The 21,195-nt window shown below is 37.7% G+C and overlaps 2 protein-coding genes across 3 annotated transcripts in view; both read left to right on the top strand.

The window, feature by feature from the left end:
• The first annotated feature begins 411 nt into the window (after positions 1 to 411).
• LOC107598015 (soluble guanylate cyclase 88E-like) lies at positions 412 to 13,650 on the top strand. Its single transcript, XM_016289253.1, has 16 exons — positions 412 to 539; positions 625 to 757; positions 1,452 to 1,626; positions 2,545 to 2,636; positions 2,748 to 3,005; positions 3,147 to 3,288; positions 4,309 to 4,434; positions 4,630 to 4,750; positions 5,448 to 5,577; positions 5,806 to 5,952; positions 6,163 to 6,309; positions 7,202 to 7,358; positions 7,516 to 7,589; positions 7,798 to 7,887; positions 12,714 to 12,832; positions 13,285 to 13,650. The coding sequence occupies exons 1-16, from the start codon at positions 412 to 414 to the stop codon at positions 13,646 to 13,648; spliced, it is 2,403 nt and encodes an 800-aa protein (XP_016144739.1). The 3' UTR covers positions 13,649 to 13,650.
• Positions 13,651 to 16,380: 2,730 nt separating this feature from the next.
• Positions 16,381 to 21,195, top strand: part of LOC107597992 (tumor necrosis factor, alpha-induced protein 8-like protein 2 B) — a 9,480-nt gene continuing 4,665 nt past the window's right edge. For both annotated transcript variants that reach the window (XM_016289219.1, XM_016289220.1), the window contains exon 1: positions 16,381 to 16,603. The gene's annotated coding sequence lies outside the window, so the exon portion shown is untranslated. The remainder of the gene's footprint in view (positions 16,604 to 21,195) is intronic.

The raw sequence follows: 21,195 nt of genomic DNA, 5'->3' as shown, positions 1-21,195 counted from the left end.
TTAAATAGCCTGTCACAGGGGAGATGGTTTATAACAGCACAGCAATATTATATAGAACTCATCGATCAAACAAAATAGCATTTTACAAAAATAGACAACAAAAAATAAGAGCATGAATAAGTAACACAGAGGCTCTCAGACTCATAGATTACACAAAATTGTCTACAACAATATAATATCTAGTGAACATCTATTCGTTTAAAACTGGACAGTTTAATCATATCAGAGATGAATTATATGTTTGCATCTTCAAGTCTTCTATAAATCTCTGCTTGTTTATGCACCTTGTCTATTTGGGCATTATATTGATTTTTCCCACCCAACTAAAAGCCTCTTGATGTCACTGAAGCATCTCAGATCCAGATATTGTGCTCTCTGCAGGCTGATCATATTTCTGGGGCAGTGTAGAAGATGTATGGCCTGTATTTGGAAGCAGTGAATGATTACATTAATGAATCATATGGAGAGGACGTATGGAGGCTAATCGAGGCCAGAGCAGAGATCCCGCACCTCAAATTTGTTCGACACCAGATGTACAAGTAAGTCCTAGAGTCGCATATCTGATAAATTAAGTGTCAAGATTGCATCTGGCTCACTTAACAATGCTGGTGTTTGTTATTCCAGTGATAATCTGATCCTAAGATTGGCAAAGGCAGCTGGAGAGGTTTTGGGAAAGACTCACGATGAGCTGATGTACGCTTTCGGGGTCTACATGGTCAAGCGGATAGGAAACTATGGCTATGAGAGGATCTTAAAGGTGATTTTCAAACATGGTAGACTCTGTATTTGACAGGTACTCATTTAGGTATACACTACCGTTTTGTTAAAAAAATTTGAGGTCAGGGTTTTTTATTTTTAATTACTTTTATTCAGCTAGGAAGCAAGGATGCTTTAAATTGATCAAAAGTCACAGTAAAGACTTTTACACTATGCAAAAAAATATATTTCATAGAAATGCTGTTCAACTTTCTATTCAAAGAATCTTTAAATAAAAAGTATCGGTTCACGCAAAAACATTAAGCAGCTCAACTGTTTTCAACATTAATGATAAGAAAAATTGAGCAGCAAATCCGCTTATTAGAATTATTTCTGAAGGATCACTGAAGACTGTAGTAATGGCTTCTGAAAATTCAGCTTTGTCATCACAGGAATAAATGATATTTTAAACTATATTAAAATAGACAACAGTTATTTTAAATTGTAAAATATTTCATAATATACTGTTTTTACTGTAGTTTGATCAAATCAATAAATAAAAGCACCCTTGGTGAACATAAGAGACTTGTTTTGAAAACATTTTTTTTTTTTATCTTACTGACCCCTAACGTTTGAACGGTAGTGCATAACATTTTTCTTTTAGTTTTCTTTATTGGGCTTTCTCAGTGGTTAACTGTACAATTGTATACACATTTTACATAGCTTTTAAATCTCTTCTAATATCTCTGTCTCAGGTACTGGGGCGCAATGTACGAGATTTCATCAATGAGCTTGATAACCTGCATGAGTACTTCCGTTTCTCCTTCCCAAAAGTCCAGCCACCCAGTTTCTGTGTAGAGGAAGAATGTGAGACGAGTCTTACCCTGCACTACCGTTCAACCAGGAAAGGATTCACACAGTTTGTCAAAGGTAATAGGCATGTTGTGGAGAGTGTATTCAGACCAGCAGCAGGTTTGATAGTGTGAAATTGCTTATACAACAGTTCAATAAACAATACGTCAACAATATACGTTTTACATGGTCAGTTACTTTGTTGCTCCACCAATGCAAATGTAAAAAAAAAAAAAAAGCCAAAGCAAAATTAACCACTGAGCATCTCAGAGCAACATATAGTGATGTTTGGTTCCTGAATGAATTGACTGGATGAATGATTCGATGATTCACATTGCATTCACATACAGTAGCAAGCAAGTCACTTGCTTCATTCCTGAAAGAATCACTGTTTTGAACAAATCGGTTGAATGAATGATTCAGTGATTCAATGATTCAGTTAAATTGGTTTAAATCAAATATTCAATTTGTCATTTATAAAGATAGCTGCCACCTGTTGCCACCTAATGACATAAAGTAACCTACAGAAAGAGTCACTGAAAAATTGCCACCACTAATGTAAATTCAAGGGCAGAATTGAACTGTTTTATAATAATTATTACGGGTCAAGTACTAAGATTTCTGCCCGATTTCACCCAATCACAACTAATATAATTTACTTTCCAAAAACGGTACAATAGTTTTCTACTGAGCTTCCCTATATGTACAATACTTAATAAATCTGCTTTATACAGAACAATTATTATTTGTACAGTTACCATATTAACAGGATTAGCTTAATGGTGACTTCTGTACGTGTGCCTTCTGAAACTGTATATTAAAATTCTTGAGAGATGTGTGAGGTAAAATAATGATCTGAAAGTAAAGCTTAGATAACAGAGATGTGGTAAAAAGATGTATGACTAGATCCTATACAATGAAAACTGGTCAGTCCACAGTGTTTGTAGCCTCGGCCTGTTTAAAATTCAAATAGCGTCTGTTGTGACTACTCTGCAGGGCAGCTCTCTCAGGTGGGCCGACAGTTTTACAACACAGACATTGAGGTGGAGATTCTGTCTAAAGAGGAAACAGAGAAAATGACATATGTGGTAGGAGTCCAAACAGACATTTACCATTCTCTGTGTACACAAACCCAGCTATGTTATTCTTTATTTCTCACGTTTCTGATCTTCTCACTCTCTCTCTCTCTCTTTCTGAAGGTGTACAAGATGAATTTTGACAATGCTGCATTTAAGCACCGTATGCCCCAGCAGAAAACAGCTCCAGGCTATGAGAAACTGCCCATGAAGCGAGGAATCTTTTTTGACATGTTCCCCTTCAGCGTGATATTCCGCAGAGACATGACCATGTATCGTATCGGAGATGGTTTGAAAGAGGTGTTTTCTGATCTGCAGGGCAAAAAGGTCAATGAGGAGTTTACCCTGGTGCGACCCATGCTGGAATTTAGCTGGGATAATGTGAGTAAAAAGGAGGGTAGGGGAACAGATCCAAAGCCAAAGCAGCATGAAAGTAACCTAAGCATCTAAAAAAATGTTTATGCTTTCTTTTCTTGCAATTTATGTCCTGAAAAAGCGTTTTGCTGGTGTGTGCTCTTTCAGATCTACACCCACCTCAACAATGTGTTTGAACTGCTGTCTAAAGCTGTGGTAGAGAGCAAACAGAAGGTCAACATCCCTAAACTCAGCAAAGAAGAACCAGAGGAGAAAGAGGAGAGTGAAAAACCCAAAAAGGAAGAGAGAGGTACAGTGCTTAGATTAGTAATTGTGAGGCCAAAACAGAATCAGCAGAATGTTTTCACAGTTTTTAAGCTGTTTTTGGGGGGAAATCTGTGGAATTTTGGTCAAATGTTCCACACTTATCTCTTATTGGCAGCTGAAAACAAAATATCCATAATATGTTTTTAAAAAGTCAGTGATGTAATGCTAAATTTTGAAATGAATTTTATTTATTTAAAAAAAAAAAAGTACTTTTATTCCGCCATTAAATTAATAAAAAGTAGGAATAAAGACATTTATAATCTTACAAAAGATTTATTTTTCAAATAAATGCAGTTTTTTGACATTTCTATTCATCAAAGAATCCTAAAAAATGTATCAAGTTTCCACAAATATATTGAGCAGCACAACTGTTTTCAACTTTGACACTGAAGAAAATTCAGCTTTGCCATCACAGGAATAAATTGCATTTTTAAATATATTAAAATAGAAAACGATTATTTTAAATTGTAATAATATTTCACAATATTACAGTATTTTTGATCAAATAAAAGCAGCTTTGGTGAGCATAAGAGACTTCTTTCAGACACATAAAAAAAATACTGACCCCAAATGTTAGATAGTGTTTGTTTGTTTGCAAATTAAGATTACAATGGTATCACCACATGACATTTTTAGAGCCATTAAATGTAAACTTTTTTTGTAAATGGAGATTTTTCAAAGCCATAAAACCAACAAAGAGTACATTTTTAGGACAAAGAGTACATTTCTAAGACATTCATGTGTGTTTTAAACCAGATTTTTAAAAAGATTCACCCTTTTCTTTATGTACACTCTTATACTGTATGACACTGACCGATGTGTAAATAAATCTTTGTGAAAGATGATGTGAAACCACACTGACCAATCAGAACCTTAGACATCTAAAATCAGATATGTGACAGTTCACACACCCAAACATCTTGCCTCTACACAGATTAAAGCAGATAATGTCCTAAAACATATCATGCTGACTTCTGTCACTGTGCCTCTGCTGTTCTCTCAGATGTTAAAGTGATGGAGGAAATGAAGGGGACGGATCAGGAATACAGCAGCTCTCTGACTCAGTACAACAGCTCGGCTAATTCTGGAGGAGAGGACATCGAGCTGCTGGCTTTTCAGACTGTCACCGGTTAGACACATTACAGTAAAGTGATGCTCTGAATAAGCTCCACTGGCATGAAAACAACAAGAAATTTGATCAAGTCAATGAAATTACAATCATTATTTTGTGTTTTGAGAACTAAAATTGACTCAAAGTGCCTCGTGATGAATGTAAATCTTCTGTCTATGCAGTGAAAAATGAAACTTCCCCTCTCTTGTGTAGGCAAGTGCAGTGAAACCATATTTGAAGACATGCGGGAGCCCCCTAAAAAGCCTCTCCACCTCAAGGGCCAGATGAAGTATGTCCCTCAGTGGGACTCCCTCATCTTTCTAGGAACTCCCATGTAAGCTCTCATGATCTCAAATGTTTACAACTTTGCATCCTGAGCTAATGGAAAACAGTAGTTTAGTTATTGCCGCATAAAACTGACAATCAAGGCTTCTCTGCCAAGTCATTTCAAAGGGATAATATCTTGCACTCTCAAACCATTTTAGTTTAATCCTGAGGTCTGCTTAAAATATTAACATTTCCTTAGCCCCGAAAATGTCTATAATTATTTAGTTTTAAAAGACCATTCCCCACTTTCTCTCTCTCTCTCTCTCTGATCTCGGAGGCTCAACTGGTTTTGTTTTACACTGGACATAGTCCAATACTGCAGCAAAAATATGTCCTTAAAATCAACAATAAATTTCAACTAAAAAATATGTACTTTCTCCTCCCTTTAAAGTTACTAAGCCCATTTAATTTCTCAACTATGCAAAATTACACGGTTAGTTGGCTTTTTATCATTTGTATTAGCATAGTTTTTTTTCTCCCTACTGTCCATGAGCCAATCAGAACAGACCTGTATGTCGCCATTTGAAAAACTACTAGTTTAACTCTTCAATCATGTTTTCCAAGGTATGGCTTCTTTAAAATGTGTTATTATGAGTCTACAATGGTCAGATCTGTCTGTAAATAGTTTAACCACAGAAAAAAAGCTGTAAGATTATAGCTAAAGATGTTTAAGTCTGTATTAAAACGTATTCTCCTTTGTACAGTATTGAGACAGTGGAGGACATGATAAAAATGGGTGTTTACGTCAATGATTTAAACCTGCACGACTCCAGCAGAGAGCTCATCCTGGCAGGAACACAGCAATCAGCCGAGCTGCAGCTGGCACTTGACCAGGTATGATTGCCGCAGAGCACAAAATCTAGACTTACAAATACTGTAATCCACAACCAAAGAGACACATTTTATTTCAGTTTATATAAAAGGAGTTATGTAGCAGAATTTCTGGCATGGACTGACTCAAGTCTATTAAGCCACTTAATAAGCACAGATTCTCTAGCTGTGGCTATGCATCTAGAAATAACATGCAAATGACAGGCCGAACTCGTACTGTGCCACCTACAGGAGCAGCAGAAGTATGCACAGCTGCAGGAGATCATTAAAAAGCTGGATGAGGAGAAGAAGAGAGGAGACTCCCTGCTGTACGCCATGATCCCCAAAGCAGTAGCGGACAGACTGCGCAAGGGAATCACAGCTCTGGAGACATGTCAGGTACACACTCTCACACAAACCCACCCATTAAACACACTTATAAACACACAATTTATACGAATTTCCCTTAGTATTGACTGACCATTGTGATTTAAACTATATCAAGATCTCAAAAGAGATAATATAATACAATGAAAAGCAGTCTGTTTTTTCCTCTAGTGCTGTCCGGCTGTTTTTAAGTGGTGTTCTTGATCTGTTATCTTCCTCCAGGTGTTCCCAGACGTGACCATCCTGTTCAGTGATGTAGTGAAGTTTAATGAGATTTGTATCCACATCACCCCCATGCAGGTGGTGGACATGCTAAATGAGATCTACATCGTTTTTGACACACTCAGCGAGAAGCACAATGTCTATAAGGTAATAGAAGTAACACAAACGAAAGCAACTTGACACAACATAATAGCTTCTCATGCATGTTCTTTGACCTTAAAGACCTTCAAGAGAGTCCTCTGCTTTTTCTTTACAAGGAAGGCACAATATATCAGCACCATATCAGTTATATATTAGAGATTTTTTTTTAATGTATACATATCAGTCGATAGTGGATATATGACTGTTTAAAAGATTTTCTTAAAATGTTTTTGAAAGAAGCCTCTGGATTTATTTGATCAAAAATGAACCCATCAGAAATCATATGCTAATTTGGTTCTGAAGAAACATTCTTCTTCTTCTTCATTATTATTATTATTATCATCATCAACACAATAGTTGTGCTGCTTAATATTTTTGTGGAAACCAAGATACATTTTTTCATGGTTTTTGATTACTGTAAGTTGAACAGCATTTGAACAGCATAAAAAGAATAGCATTTATTTTAAATAGAAATCTTTTAAATTATTTTACTTTCACTTTTGATCAATTTAATGAATCCTTGCTGAAATAACATTAATTTAATTACCTTACAGATTCCACTGAACTTTTGAACAGTAGTGTATGTAATATTTAGCAAATCTCAAAATTAATATACATTTATTATACATTATGTTTCATTAAATGTCTTTAAGGGTTTTATTATTAACCATGACATGAAAATAATTTTGGATGTATATTTTGAATGAAAAACCACAGCATTTTGAATATAAAAAACTTGAAAATATCAGCTTAGTGGTATCTGCTATAATCTTTATGATTCAATGCATCCCTATTTTTTACTACTAAATATTTCTAATTAAGGTATTTTAATCTTTACCGTCATTATTAAAGCTTTCAAAATTGACTGAAATGGCAACAAATGCTCTTGCCCCCTCAGGTGGAGACCATTAGGGATGCCTACATGGTTGTGGCAGGTGTGCCCAATAAGACCACATTCCATGCCCACCACATCTGTGACATGGCTCTAGACATGTTGAGCTCCATTGATCACCTAAAAGACCCCTCCACCGGGGACAACATCCAGATCCGTGTCGGTGGGTGCACCCAGACTCACACAGCATCACATAACAAAGCAACTGCAACCCTTTAATCTGATATTTTCTCTACATGCAAAACAATGTGTGAAAGTAATTTAGACTTTTTAAACTCTTAATGCTCCAGCTAAATGCTTTTGTGGTGGTCTTCACCCAGGCATTCACTCTGGAATGGTGGTCGCAGGTGTGGTGGGTCTGAAGATGCCCAGGTATTGCCTGTTTGGAGACACAGTAAACACGGCTTCTCGGATGGAGTCTAATGGCGTGGTGAGCCACTTTCTTATGCTGTACTGAGAAAAATGAACAGCCTCTAATAACTAAACAAAATGGTCTCATTGTGCAATAAAAAATATTAATGAGTAATTTTTTTAATTAATTTTAAAGAAAATGCAGTTAATTAAAAAGCTAATTATTAAATTTATTATTTCTGTGCGGCTAGGGCATGCAAATCCACATCAGTCAGACTACCAAAGACCATCTGGAGCATGAACCATACATCATCGAGGAACGAGGAAAGATTTTTGTTAAGGTATTACAGTACATAATCAACCTCATCATCTTCTTCACTGCCAATATCAACAATGGTAAGCACATTAAAACTTACAAAACTATGTACACCAATCAAAAGTTTGTGGCTGGTAAGAATTTTTTTATAAGTCTCTAATTCTTACCAAGTATAACAGAAATATAGTGAAATGTTATAATAATTTATTTTAAAATGTAATTTATCCATGTGATGTCAAAGCTGAATTTTCAACAGCCATTACTACAGTCTTTAGTGTCACATGATCCTTCAGAAATCATTCTAAAAAGCCCAAGAAACATTTCTTATTATTATCAATGTTGAAAATAGTTGTGCTGCTTAATATTGTTGTGGAACCCATGACACTTTTTTTAAGATTCTTTGATTAATAGAAAGTTTAAAAGAACATCATTTATCTGAAACATAATTTTTTTTTTTTTGCTAAAGTAGTTACTGTCATTGTTGCGATCAATTTAATGCATCATTGCTGAATAAAAGTATTAAATAATTTTTTTTTAAATCTTACTGACCCCAAACTTTTGAACGGTAGTGTATATATTTGGTTCTTGGGCCACACCCACACTGAGGCTGCGCTCACTGAGGCAGACTGCTCTCACTGCGAGAGCATAAGTCTCACGCAGCACTTTGATCCGCCGGTGTGTTTACACATGAGGATCAGCACCCTCGTCTACGAGCAGTTTGATCTTTTTAGGCAGATCAAAGGAGAATGCGGTCACTGATGATTCTATATCACTGACAGCTTCATATTTGGAGGATTGGGCATGCTCCAGAGAGGATCCTGATACCCTTCTCCCAAATGGATTATTACGGGCCGATGGAGAACTGATTCACATTCTCACGAGGCTGTGGAGAATCTCAGCACAAAATGGTTGGCTCCGGAAGAGCCTGCCCATGCCATTTAGACGAATGATGCCCACTGGTCTGTCGTCAATGAATCTCCCGCTAGAGACTGGTGCCATTTTTCCCGGAAGTTCACGATGAACTTACCAAGGCGTGGCACGCATCTACTCGGCGCGTGTCTACTTTTCTATTCCTGCTGCCCTCACCTCTGTTGACGGCATTAGAGTAAGAGGATATGGCAAGTTTCTCTTCGAGAAGAGGCTTTCGCTGCACACCTCTACCCGCCATCTGCCCGACAGATTTACAAAGCACTTCACTGCAGCACATAAGTCATCACAGGTTATGCACCACTTCCTGCCTAAGTGCTTCAGCCCTGTAGAATGAGGTTACTTGCTTCAGTTCGCTCGCAGGCCACCTCACTTCAGAGGTATTATTCAAAATTCAGTACAGGACAATAGTGCTCATGTTCTCCGGTCTGAAGTGCAAAATCTGCTTGCAGAAGGAAGCATGGAAACGGTTCCTGTAGCGAACATCTTCGTTCCCAAAAAAGTGGTGAGCTCAGGCATCTGAAATGTGCACTTAAGAATTGCCCATTTAAGATGCTGACTTGGAAGCAGATCCTCACGCAATATGCCCCGGGGATTCGTTTTTTTAATTGGTGGGTCTGAAAGACATTTATTTTCACATCCAGATAGCCCCTCATCGCAGACTGCTCTTGAGATTCACGTTTGAGGGGGTGACTGTCTCTGGCCCTACGCACTTTAAGAAGTGCACAGACGCCGCTCTTTTACCCTCTGAGACAGATGGAAATCTGCATTATGAATTACCTAGACCATTGGCTGGTCTTAACCAGATCGGAACAGGATCTCATCGCTCACAGGTTGCTGCTGCTCAGCCACCTGGACCGGTTTGTGCTAATAATTAATTTAGCCAAGAGCTCTCTGTCTCCCAGCGAGTAGTCTTCATGGGGACAGTTATTGATTCTGCCCAGATGCGGGCATGGATTACACCGGAACACTCTCTCACTGTTCAGCGGCGTCATTCAAACTGGGTACTTCACATCCCCTCAGCTCTTTCCAGAGGATGCTCGGCCTGATATCGTCCACGTCCTTTGTGATTCCTCTTGGAATGCTTCACATGTGGCCCCTCCAGTTTTGGTTCAAAGCCTATGTCCCGTCCCACGCTTGATGCCTGGGACGTTTTTATCTCAAGGTAACCCACCGCTGAATCATAGCTGTGGCCCCTTGGAAAACTCCTTGCCTGTTTCAATAAAGCGTCCCATCGGGACTCTTATGGGCACAAGGCAAACTCCTCTCGCTGAGAGCAGTTCATGTACCGGGCAGACTGAACCAAGGGGCAGACATGCTGTCCAGGGACAATGTGGCTCCAGGAGAATGGAGACTACATCCTCAAATGGTTCAAATCATCTAGTCTGTTTTCGGCAGGGCAGAGGTGGACCTCTTCCCCACAGAAGACAACTTTCACTGCCCAACTTATTTTTTCGAAACAGCGAGATGCCTTCCCCCTGGTTGCCCTGCTTCCTCAGGTTATCAGACAGGTCAGGGAAGTCAGATGCTCAGTCCTCTTGGTGGCCCCACTCTGGAGGAATCAAGATGTGGTTCCCCAAGTTGATTCAGCTGCTATTGGCAGCCCCTTGACCGATATCAATGAGGAAGGACCTTATCTCGCAAGCGAAGGGCATGGCTTGGCATCCCCGGCCAGAGCTGTGGAGCCTTCATGTTTGGCCACTTGACAGGAGCCTTTGCAGCTCCCCATGAGTGTAACTAATACAATTTTAGAGGCTACATCTCCGTCTACAAGATGTCTTTACGCCCTTAAATAGTCAGTTTTTCTGACTGATGTGCAGCATGGAACCAGGACCCATCATCATGCGACATGTCCTACATGCTAACCTTTTTACAAGAGCTGCTGGACAAGGGGTGCACCCCTTCCATGCTCAAAGTATATGTGGCAGCCATCACGGTGAATCATTATCTCGTGGCTGGCCTGTCAGTCAGCAGAAAGGACATAGTCGTTAAGTTTCTGAGGGGAACTTGGAGATTGAGTCTGCCTCTGCCTCATACTGTGCCGACTTGGGACTTATGTATAGTCCTCAGAGCCCTGCAAAGTCCTCCTTTTGAGCCGCTCCAGTCGGCTGACTTGCGGCCCGTCGCTTAAGACAGCCCTCCTTCTGGCTTTAGCGTCAGTCAAGTGAGTGGGTGACCTGCAAGCACTGTCAGTCAATGCTTTCTGTCTTGAGTTTGGGCATAACGACTGCAGAGTTGAGACACGGCTATGTAGGGCTGCACGATAAATCGAAATGGAATCGAGATTGCGATTCAATAGAAGCTGCGATTGTCATGCGTATCTTTCAGTTAAAGCGCGGTTCTGTGATCAGCAGTAAATCTCCATCCAAAGGCCAGAGGGCGCTCTCGCGCTGAAACTCCAAATACGCCTCGTAGAAGAAACCCAGGAAATGTATTCGCTGCAGCTGAATAAACAGAAGATTCAACTGCTTTCACTGATTCAACGTGACTAAGAAACACACGACTACGGCAATGTACGGTTTATCTGAGTTCTTATTATTATAATTTTCATTAAAATAAAGTATATTTATAATGCAATGCCTTTATCACTGCTTAAATACTATGAAATATGTTGCGTGCCTTATTCTGTGTAAGAAGCCACATCATCTCACAGAAGAATTTATATCAAACACTCGACTGACGTTATGAAGTGAGTTTGGAGTAAAAATATGTTGTTAAATGTGTTCTTTTCACATGCTTTCAGATGGAGCAGTATTTACTTCACAGAGCTGTAGTTCACGGAGAAGCTATGCAAACAGCTGTCATTATCGCGAACGATTTCATAATCGCGCAATAAAATCGTCTGCGATTTTTTTTGTGTAACTTGTCAGTGAACTACGGTTATGTGTAGTAAATTCTGCTCCATCTGAAAGCACGTGATGATGATTTCCTGCTGATTACAGAACCGGCTTTACTAACAAACTGCGCATGACAATCGCATTCAATTAATCATGCAGCCCTACGGCTATGTGCCAAAAGTGCTTTCCACTCTGTTCAGAGCACAAGTCATCCCCCTCCTAGCACTCCCCAATTCAGAAGATGAGCAGGGTCCTCATTATTGGCTCATGCTTACATAGCAGTCGGCTCCTCCCCTTTTGGCGGGTTGAAGCGCTATTTTTTCGTGCAGTTACACGAACGTGAACAAATCAGGCTTCAGTATCAGAGTAAGCAGAAGTTTCCCCATAAGCGTCAGCAACGCAACGCTCCTTCCCTTAACTCAGGGAACCGAGGTTACGTTAGAAATCTGAGCAATCATAAAAATTTATTTGATTGGGTACAATGCTCAACGCTGCAGAAACCGGTGTTTTCTGTCATGGAACAGGCTGCGCTCCAGACTATGCCCCACAGCACGTCGACATGTTAATTTTTTTAAATAAAAAACTAGACAAGTTGTGCTCTGAGGTAGGCCTGCTATTTATTTTTATCTCAGATGAAAAACATGCGGATCTTCAAAGCATATATAAGGATTCAGTGTGTGTTTTCGTTTTGTCATCTTAATTTGTTAATTATTTAAGAGAAAAATGTTTTGTGTAGGCCTATTTTATTATTTTTATTCTTTTTTCTTTGTTCTCAGAAGCAGTGCAGGTGTATTTTTATCGGGTCACAGACACTCGTCCATTCTGTTATTTATTTAATACTAATTTAATATTAAAATCTTCTCAGTTAACGGTTAATGTTCATATAACGAGCGGCGGTTGTCGGTCTGGAAAATTAACCGAAATGAGCATCCCTTAAGCATATTTCAAAAAGTACTATTCATTTCTCAGTGTAAAACTTTTCAAATGAAGGGGGGGGGGGGAATGAGTATGACTTTATATGACTCATACTGCAAACAAATAACATCTTAAATGGGTGTGAAATCAATTCTAATCCCTGTTGATTAAGGGTAAAGGTTATATGAAGACATACTGGCTGAAGGGAAAGAGAGATCTCTCATTTAAGACCCCAGCAGAGCTCAGATACAGCAATGAGCAGAAAGACTCAGAAGACAGAAGCTCAAATGGGTGAGTTTGGAAAAACACAACTCAAAACGCAACACTATGTGATCCACCCAGCTGAAAAGACCAGAATTCTAACAGGTGGACAAAAAATAACTGGTAAAACTGGTTGACAAGCTTAATAGTTGACTAAGGAACTTTTGCTAGTCCAAAAGGCCTACTGGGAACACTAGCATACCAACAAATACAAAACACAACATATGCAGGTCTTCTTAGCAAGCACTTAATATATGATGGCCTAACATAAATGCGCATTTAAAATTTTCTGCAGTTTAAAATGAACTATTTTGATGCCTGAAACATGATAATATGACTTACCTGCCAATCATTTGAGCAGGCCACAACCTTGCACTTTTCAATCCATCATTTTTTTTATGTTCTCCAGAAAAAAATCCTAATAAATAGTCTTAACAGTTGTGCTTCTGTCTTCTTCCATCTTCAATGCCTTTTCTCCTTAGTTCCACGAGCACCAACAGCAAACATTCCCCATCAAACATGAACACCCCCAATGAGGAGCAGGCTGAGGGCAAACCCACTCCCACTGACTTGCCCCCTGACACCCTGCCAGCACTAGAGGCCGCTACAGACCCAAACACATTCACCAATGAGTCCCAGGACAAAGAAAAGGTTAAAAAGACAAAGAATAGCAAAGGAGGGAAGGCAGAGAACGCTTCTGTTAATGCGCAGGAAAGCACTCCCCCTGCTGGCAGCCAGGAGAATGCAGCTCCAGAGCTAAACGACAAAAAGCACAGTTTCAGAAGCCAGTACTCAAGATTACCAGCTAACCTCCCTATGCGAAGCACAGCCTGCAATCTGCTGTGAATAGCCAGGAGAGATTGATAAAATAGTGTTTATTACATCACATATAGATCAGATCAGTTCTAGATTGGTCAAATAACTGCATTTGTGGCAGCAAATTGTGGGATTAAATCTGGTGAATAAATGTGAATGAACAATCTGGCTGTGGAAAATAAATCATGTTTTTCATGCTTCACACTTCATTTAGATGTGCCATAAAACACAGGTAACCAAATTATATTGCAAATAAAAGAGGACATCCAAAGCCTGGGTATCAAACAGAAAGTGCAGTTTGGCTGCTGCAGTACTTCCTCATTAAAAAGTTCAACTGTATTTGAATGTTTTATTAATATTAACACGTTATATGTTAAAAATCTATCTTATATTGAGTATATTAGCATGTACAGTTACAACATTCATGTTAAACTTTAGAGAGATTCACTATGATACAAGTGCTGAATCCCTGTATTGATTCAGTTACTGTGACAACAAAGAGTTTGTTGTACCTCTTATATGTTAAATGTGATTGTTTACAGCTTACATTTGACTTTATTGTTTGATGAGCACTGTAATATTGCAGTGAAACACATACTTTGCTCAAGTAAGAGCGAACACATCAGATAAAACCAAGTGACCTAAATAAAACATGTGAACACACGCACACCCAAAAGACAGACACCTACATTTAGACAGGCCTACACACACACACACACATGTAAACATAGATATACAAGATAAACACACTAGCATGATATTCTTACCACTTAAACTATTTCTGTCTCTTAAGCCACAAATAAAATTAGCTGATATTGCTTCAAACTCTGCTTAGAGACAAAAAAGGAATAACACAAATGATATAAAAAGAAAATGTAACAGAAATCTGGAAATGTGGGACCTTTTTTTTTTTACCAGATTAAGGCAGTCATAACATTTACATTATCACAAATATCGCAAAACACATTAAATTCATTAAACTGTAGCTAACTGGATATTCATTGCTTTATCTCTGAAACCCATTACACACTTGCACACACACACAACATGTCAGATATCATTCAGCGATAAAGAGGAAGCCATCAGGAAGCCACTTAAGTTACACTTCCTGACTGTTGTCTTGGAGTCAAGCTTAATTCTTACTTTTGTTTTCAATTTCAGTCTCATACAAATGGAGGAGAAAACTACTGTAACTTGAGAATTCAACTGAGGTGATGGATCTATGCAATATTACAGATTGTAAACAAAACTTTCACAAATCAAGCCAGATGCATCAATTCATTTTGTAGTCTTTATGCATTAGAGCTTAAGTCCAGATGGTTTCCATTCAGATAGCAGAGAGATAAGCAGCCTTTTTTAGTATAGACATTACTAATGCACATACATTAGCCCTGAGGGTGACTTTCTATTACACAAGACCAATTCATTGTACAGCAGTTTCTAATGTTAGTGACTAAACAATGAAGTTTACAATAGAAAAGGTCAAATAAAGTGCTGTTATCACCCAGCTTTCCATCAATGACAGACTTCACTTCTCTGTTTGTGTTTACAATCTGTGTTTGCATAGTGTTTGGAAACCACACTAAAATAAAATGGAATATATAACATAATTGGCTGCCTAAGAACATAATATGTTCAGCTATAACAGGATGTTTGAGTACAAGGATGTTTCCCTCATTAAGAGCATTTTTAGCCTTGTGGCCTTTTAGAAATAAACTTTATTATACATTTTTCACACTTTTAACTTGTTTACTAACAATATTTTAAGATACATGCATCATTGGAGAATTTTTTAGCAAATGGCTGCAATATAACAAAGAGTGAAAAATTTAAGGGGGGTCTGAATACTTTCCGTACCCACTGTATATATAAGGAGGAAAACATCCCCTAATGCCTCCAGTAAACAAACCAAAGGTGATTTTTAAAGCTTTAAAATGTAATATTTTTAGGGTGCATTTACATGTTAAAACTGTCAAACAATTAAAACTATAAATGAATTTGATGAGAAGCAATAAAATATAAATTAAATAAATGATGACACCACTGAAAAAAGTTCATATAATAACTTCATAATATAAAGAAAAAGCTAAACCTTGCTTAAAGTAAAAATCAACTGCAGGTACATATCAAACAAAAAAATCTGTGAACCATGCAGTTGTAAGCAAAGCAATTCAGTAATCCAATTAGCATAAAATCAATGAAATGTCTGTATGTTTTTGATGTGTAAACAAATAGCTGTCCTAGCCATGCAAAGTGAGAATATTATTCAACTGAAAATGAATTCATGGTTTTGGAATTAAAATAAATTCCAAATAAAATGGAAACACTGATCAGAAAGCAGCAGCAGCAACAACAACACACACACATACATACATACATATATATATATATAGTGATTAGTATTCAGTCCTTAAATCTGATTGTCTGAGTGGCATTTCAAGAGTCTTTTTGCTTGTCTGTTTGTGCAATCCCAGACCAGAAAATAGAACTCAATTAAATATCATAGTTTGGACCATTAATGATTTTGTTAAATAAGAAACACAGTTAAGTGAGAAACATTGCAGTGTCAGTGATGACAGTGGCTGCATACCAGATCACAAAGAGACTAAAACCTCCTTTTTTCACTGTGCCACATCCAGGATTACTGCTGAATTCTTTACAAGGGTTGCACTTGTTGGGGCAAGCAGACACACCATGTCAGCAGCTAACACACTGACAGGGTGGAGAGAGAAAGAGATGAGAGAGAGAGAAGCACACTCAGGGGTGTGTCTTATACATTTAGCTCCTCAAGGAAGTACAAGTCAAATTATCTTTTTACAGTAGTGTGAGCACAAGACAGAGTTTGTAGAGGAGTTTTCTTTGATTTCAGCTGTCTGAGGAGATTATTTCATCACTCGCGCGCTGGATTTCAACCACCTAATCTAAGCGCAGAGGGAGGACAGAGCATTTGAACAGAAGAGGGAGAGTGAACAAGAGAAAAGCCAGGTGAGTTTGTCTTGGTCTTGACCCCTGTGCCCTCTCCTCCATCATCTCAGAGAGCGCTGTGATCATGTACACATAAGATGATGTTACTTTAGTTGATTAAAAGCATAGCAAATTCTTCCAGGTGTTGTTAAAATAAATAAATAAATGCCAGTATTCTGTTTTAACAGCAAGAGAAACTTTAATTTTACAGATTTGTTTTGTTTATTAGTGTATGCTTAGGAAATATGGAGGTTTGTAGACAATAATGTCAAGTTTAAACTTGTTTTCTGTTCAACCACTCCCATGTTAAACATCTAAAACACACTGGGATAGTTGATCTTCCATCCGGTGGACCTTTTATAAACAAAACAGTGTCCAGTCTTCCTTTATAAGCCAGCAATATGAAGAAAACACACCTTCTACTGAAATAAAGAGTGTGATGTCTCGTATTCAGGGTCAACCATGTCCTAAGCTCTGTAAACTCAGGCTTTGGATAGTTGATGGGAGCCTTTTTATAGCAGCATGTGTCAGAAGAAATTAGCTGTTGTGGGTTTAACTGAAAAAAGGGGTAAAAGAGTTTCACTTCCTTTATGATCAGGTTTAAACATTGTTTGGTCATATTGAAAAACAACTTTTCAGGCAGAGTTGAAAGAGTCGCACACATGCATATGAGTCACACACATGCTAACTTTACAAAGAAAACAACACTGGACTTTTACCACATGCAAAGAATGAAAATGGCAGTAAATAAACAGTGAAAAAACAGGCAGTATTGGGTAATAAGGAGAGTTTTGCACAATACGTGACATCATCACATACTCAGACCTTACTATTCAGGTGCTGTGGGGAGATATTGAAGAGGAAACACATGGCACACTGAGAACAAGCACCAAACACATGTTTGTACGCGTATGTCTGTGTAGACGGGCATAGGAATGATTTAAAACTTGGGCGGACACATTAAGGCATGATTCTTTAATGACTTTCTTTAAGCAATGATGATTAAAGCCTGTTATTAGAGAAAGCCAGGTTGAAAAGCCCAGCATGCGTTGTGTTTTGGATGCTGGCATATGTGGTCTGATGTCCTATCAGGCTTCTAAACTAGCTTAACCAGCTGGCTTACTTCAGTCAACAAGCTTAATTGAAAGTTCACGTAGAATTACTTTTTTTTTTTTTATTAGGAACATCATCATAAACCAGCTTGGAAATCCATGGCGGTTTAAAGATAGTCTAGGTAGGGTTCTCTTTGCTGAAATCTTAAACCAGCCTAAGCTGGTTTACTGGTCATACATGGTTTCCCAGGCTGGTTTTAGAGGGGGTTTGGGCACTGAGAGACCAGCTGTAGACCTAAAATAGTTTAACACCAGTAAACCTGGATTAAGCAGGAGTTTTTTTCAGCAGGACTGTCTTTCTCTTTGTCTATCACTTTAATTTAGCCAAGAGTCATTCAGAAACACACTGCTCCCACTCACACACTTCAAAACAGTACTTTCCACACTCTCATTTTATATACATTTATCGTAAAAGTCACGTTTGACCCTTCTGAAAAGAAACAACAACAGTGGGCTGCCAAATCCTGTGCAACAGGTTTTGACCCGTCTCTTCTGTGCTGTCACTTGTGCTTGTGCTGTGAGTTGCTGCTTGTAATGACAGGGTGACTACTGTGGTCTTTAGGATGGAGAAATAACATGATGCTTCATATCCTGTAAATCCCCTTGGCTTTACATACATGTGAACACACACACACAGATCCTCAGGCTTTGTGCTGAAGTCATCTGAGGAATGCTAAATATTTACATTGTCGGTGACAAACCTTTCAATCAGGAGAGTGGATGCAGATGGCCATGTCAGCTAATTCTAAGTGAAGAAGTAACATTAATTAATTTGCTTGACCTTAGATTGCCTTAGATGTTTTTTGAAGTTAGAACTAAAAATCAATCGTAATCAAATTAACGTAAAGTTGCTCATGTCTCATCTTGTCAGGTATGAATGAGCTCAGTATGGGCCTCAAAAAATCCATGAGCACAACAATTTGTTTTAAAATAATTTAACTGATAATTTTACTTATTACATAAAAAAAATGATTTAATAATATTCTTTAATAAATTGTAATAAATAATACATTTTAATCAAATCATATTAAATCATATTAATCATGTAAAATTATTAATATTGATCAAAATTATTAATATATTTTATTTTATTAAATAGTTTAATAAAAAAAAAAATTGAAACATTTATTTATTTACTTTCTTTTAATTATTCTAATATATTTTAATCATTTTATTAAATAAAACAGATCATATTAACTCTTACCTGATGCTCATGATTGACTGTACACACATGTTTTTTCCCATTAAAAAAAAAATATATATATATATATATATATATATATTATATAGGTGACCCTGGACCACAAAACCTGTCATAAGGGTCAATTTTTCGAAATTGAGATTTATACAAGCTGAATAAATAAGCTTTCCATTGATGTATGGTTTGTTAGGATAGGACAATATTTGGCCGAGATACAACTATTTGAAAATCTGGAATCTGAGGGTGCAAAAAAAATCTAAATATTGAGAAAATCACCTTTAAAGTTATCCAAATGAAGTTCTTAGCAATGCATATTACTGATCAAAATTAAGTTGTAATATATTTACAGTAGGAAATTTACAAAATATCTTCATGGAACATGATCTTTACTTAATATCCTAATGATTTTTGGTATAAAATAAAAATCAATAATTTTGACAAAATTATTACCTACAAATTTTCCTTTCTCTTTGGAGTGTTGCAAGCTGTTTGTGAATATATAAGATCCCTAAAGTTACAAAGACTAAAGTCTCAAACCCAAAGAGATATTCTTTATAAAAGTTAAGACTAGTCCACACCTACATAAAACGCCTCGTTCTAACACGCCTCCACATGTCTACGTCACTGTGTGGGAATATTTGCATAACACCGCCCAAATGTTCACGCAAAGAAAGAAGGTGTAACTTTATTCTTGCTGCCACCGCCGCCTCCATGTTGTGAAGACGCTGTGTGTTTCGTTGCGAAAGCAAAAAGACTTGGCCTTCCAAAAGAGCACACGACTAGAAATCAGTGGTTAAGTTGCATTTACAACACTGTTCCAGAACAGTTCAACCCAAATATTCAGATGTGTGCTACGCATTTTATGGAGGACTGTTTCCTGATCCTGGGAGAGTAGACTACTACGGCTGTTCTGACTCACAGACTGTAAGTACATATTCATATTTAAAGAATTTGCCACTGATGATTCAAACGCGAGTTTTGAGCAGTGTAGAGTAGCACTTGTTGTTTGGCGTTTCTCCGATCACAAATGCAGACATGGCTTTATGTTTACGCGGCGCGATGCAACGCAACGCGTAAAAAGACAGTATAAGTCATTATAATCTGTAATTATGTCCCCACTGGACGCAACAAATGCCTCGTTTATAATGGGTGTTAATGTTTTTGTCTCGTCGCTCAGGGACATGTATCACAGTATGGTAAGGGGCGTAACATTTCCATCACACGCTTGAGGAATTCAGCCAATCACAATGCACTAGATAGCTGGCAAATCAGAGCACTCCTCGCTTTTCAGACCGCTGAGCTTTGTAAAAATCGACGCGTTTCAGAAAGGCGAGGCATAGAGGAGAAACAATAATGTACAGTATGTGGAAAATAATATGTTTTTTTTTTACTTTAAACCGCAGAAACATATTTCATTACACCAAATACAAAAAATAATCATATGCATCATATGACCCCTTTAAACCGTAGGATTATGTTGCTTTCACAGTTTAACAGTGTACAACATGCTGATTTGTTCAAATGAGTATTTATATAGTTGCTTTGACGTTCCATGTCACAGAATGTAAAGTAATGGCTGTTCTAATGTACTCAGTGCTTCTAATTAAATAGAGTTCATTAGGAAATGAAACTCTAACTGCATTAAAATGTAATCAGGTTGGTTCATCATAAACAGAATTGGATTGACTGAGATATGACATCACTTTCGGCATGTCTTGATTCATTTAAAAGAACAGTGCAGGTCATTTGCATATTAATATACTTTGCAGTTATTGCATTTGTTAATGTAGTACAGGATTTTTAATAAACAGCACAAAAAGATCATCACTAATGACAAGTATATCTGAAGGAAATATGCAAGACCTCAAAAATTGCACCAATACACTGAAGAAATTTCAAGGCACATAGATGCCTGTATAATGATTCAATCTTCAGATTCACGTAGGAACTTGTAAGTACTATGCAGTGACTCTTTCTTTCATACATGTCTTTGCACGTTCTCCTGACTATACGATCTGTGAAGCAATGCTAAACTATGCTGTGTTGGACATCAGAGACTACAGCCTAAATGCATACAGGATGTGCATGCAAATCATAGTTCAACTAAGACCCTGGACCACAAAACCTGTCATAAGGGTCAATTTTTCGAAATTGAGATTTATACAAGCTGAATAAATAAGCTTTCCATTGATGTATGGTTTGTTAGGATAGGACAATATTTGGCCGAGATACAACTATTTGAAAATCTGGAATCTGAGGGTGCAAAAAAAATCTAAATATTGAGAAAATCACCTTTAAAG

This window comes from Sinocyclocheilus grahami, unplaced genomic scaffold (assembly GCF_001515645.1).
Source record: "Sinocyclocheilus grahami isolate Dianchi unplaced genomic scaffold, SAMN03320097.WGS_v1.1 scaffold242.1, whole genome shotgun sequence".
In the NCBI taxonomy this organism is placed as follows: Eukaryota; Metazoa; Chordata; class Actinopteri; order Cypriniformes; family Cyprinidae; genus Sinocyclocheilus; species Sinocyclocheilus grahami.
Note: the sequence above shows the minus strand (reverse complement) of the source record. Positions and strands in the feature narration are given on the sequence as shown.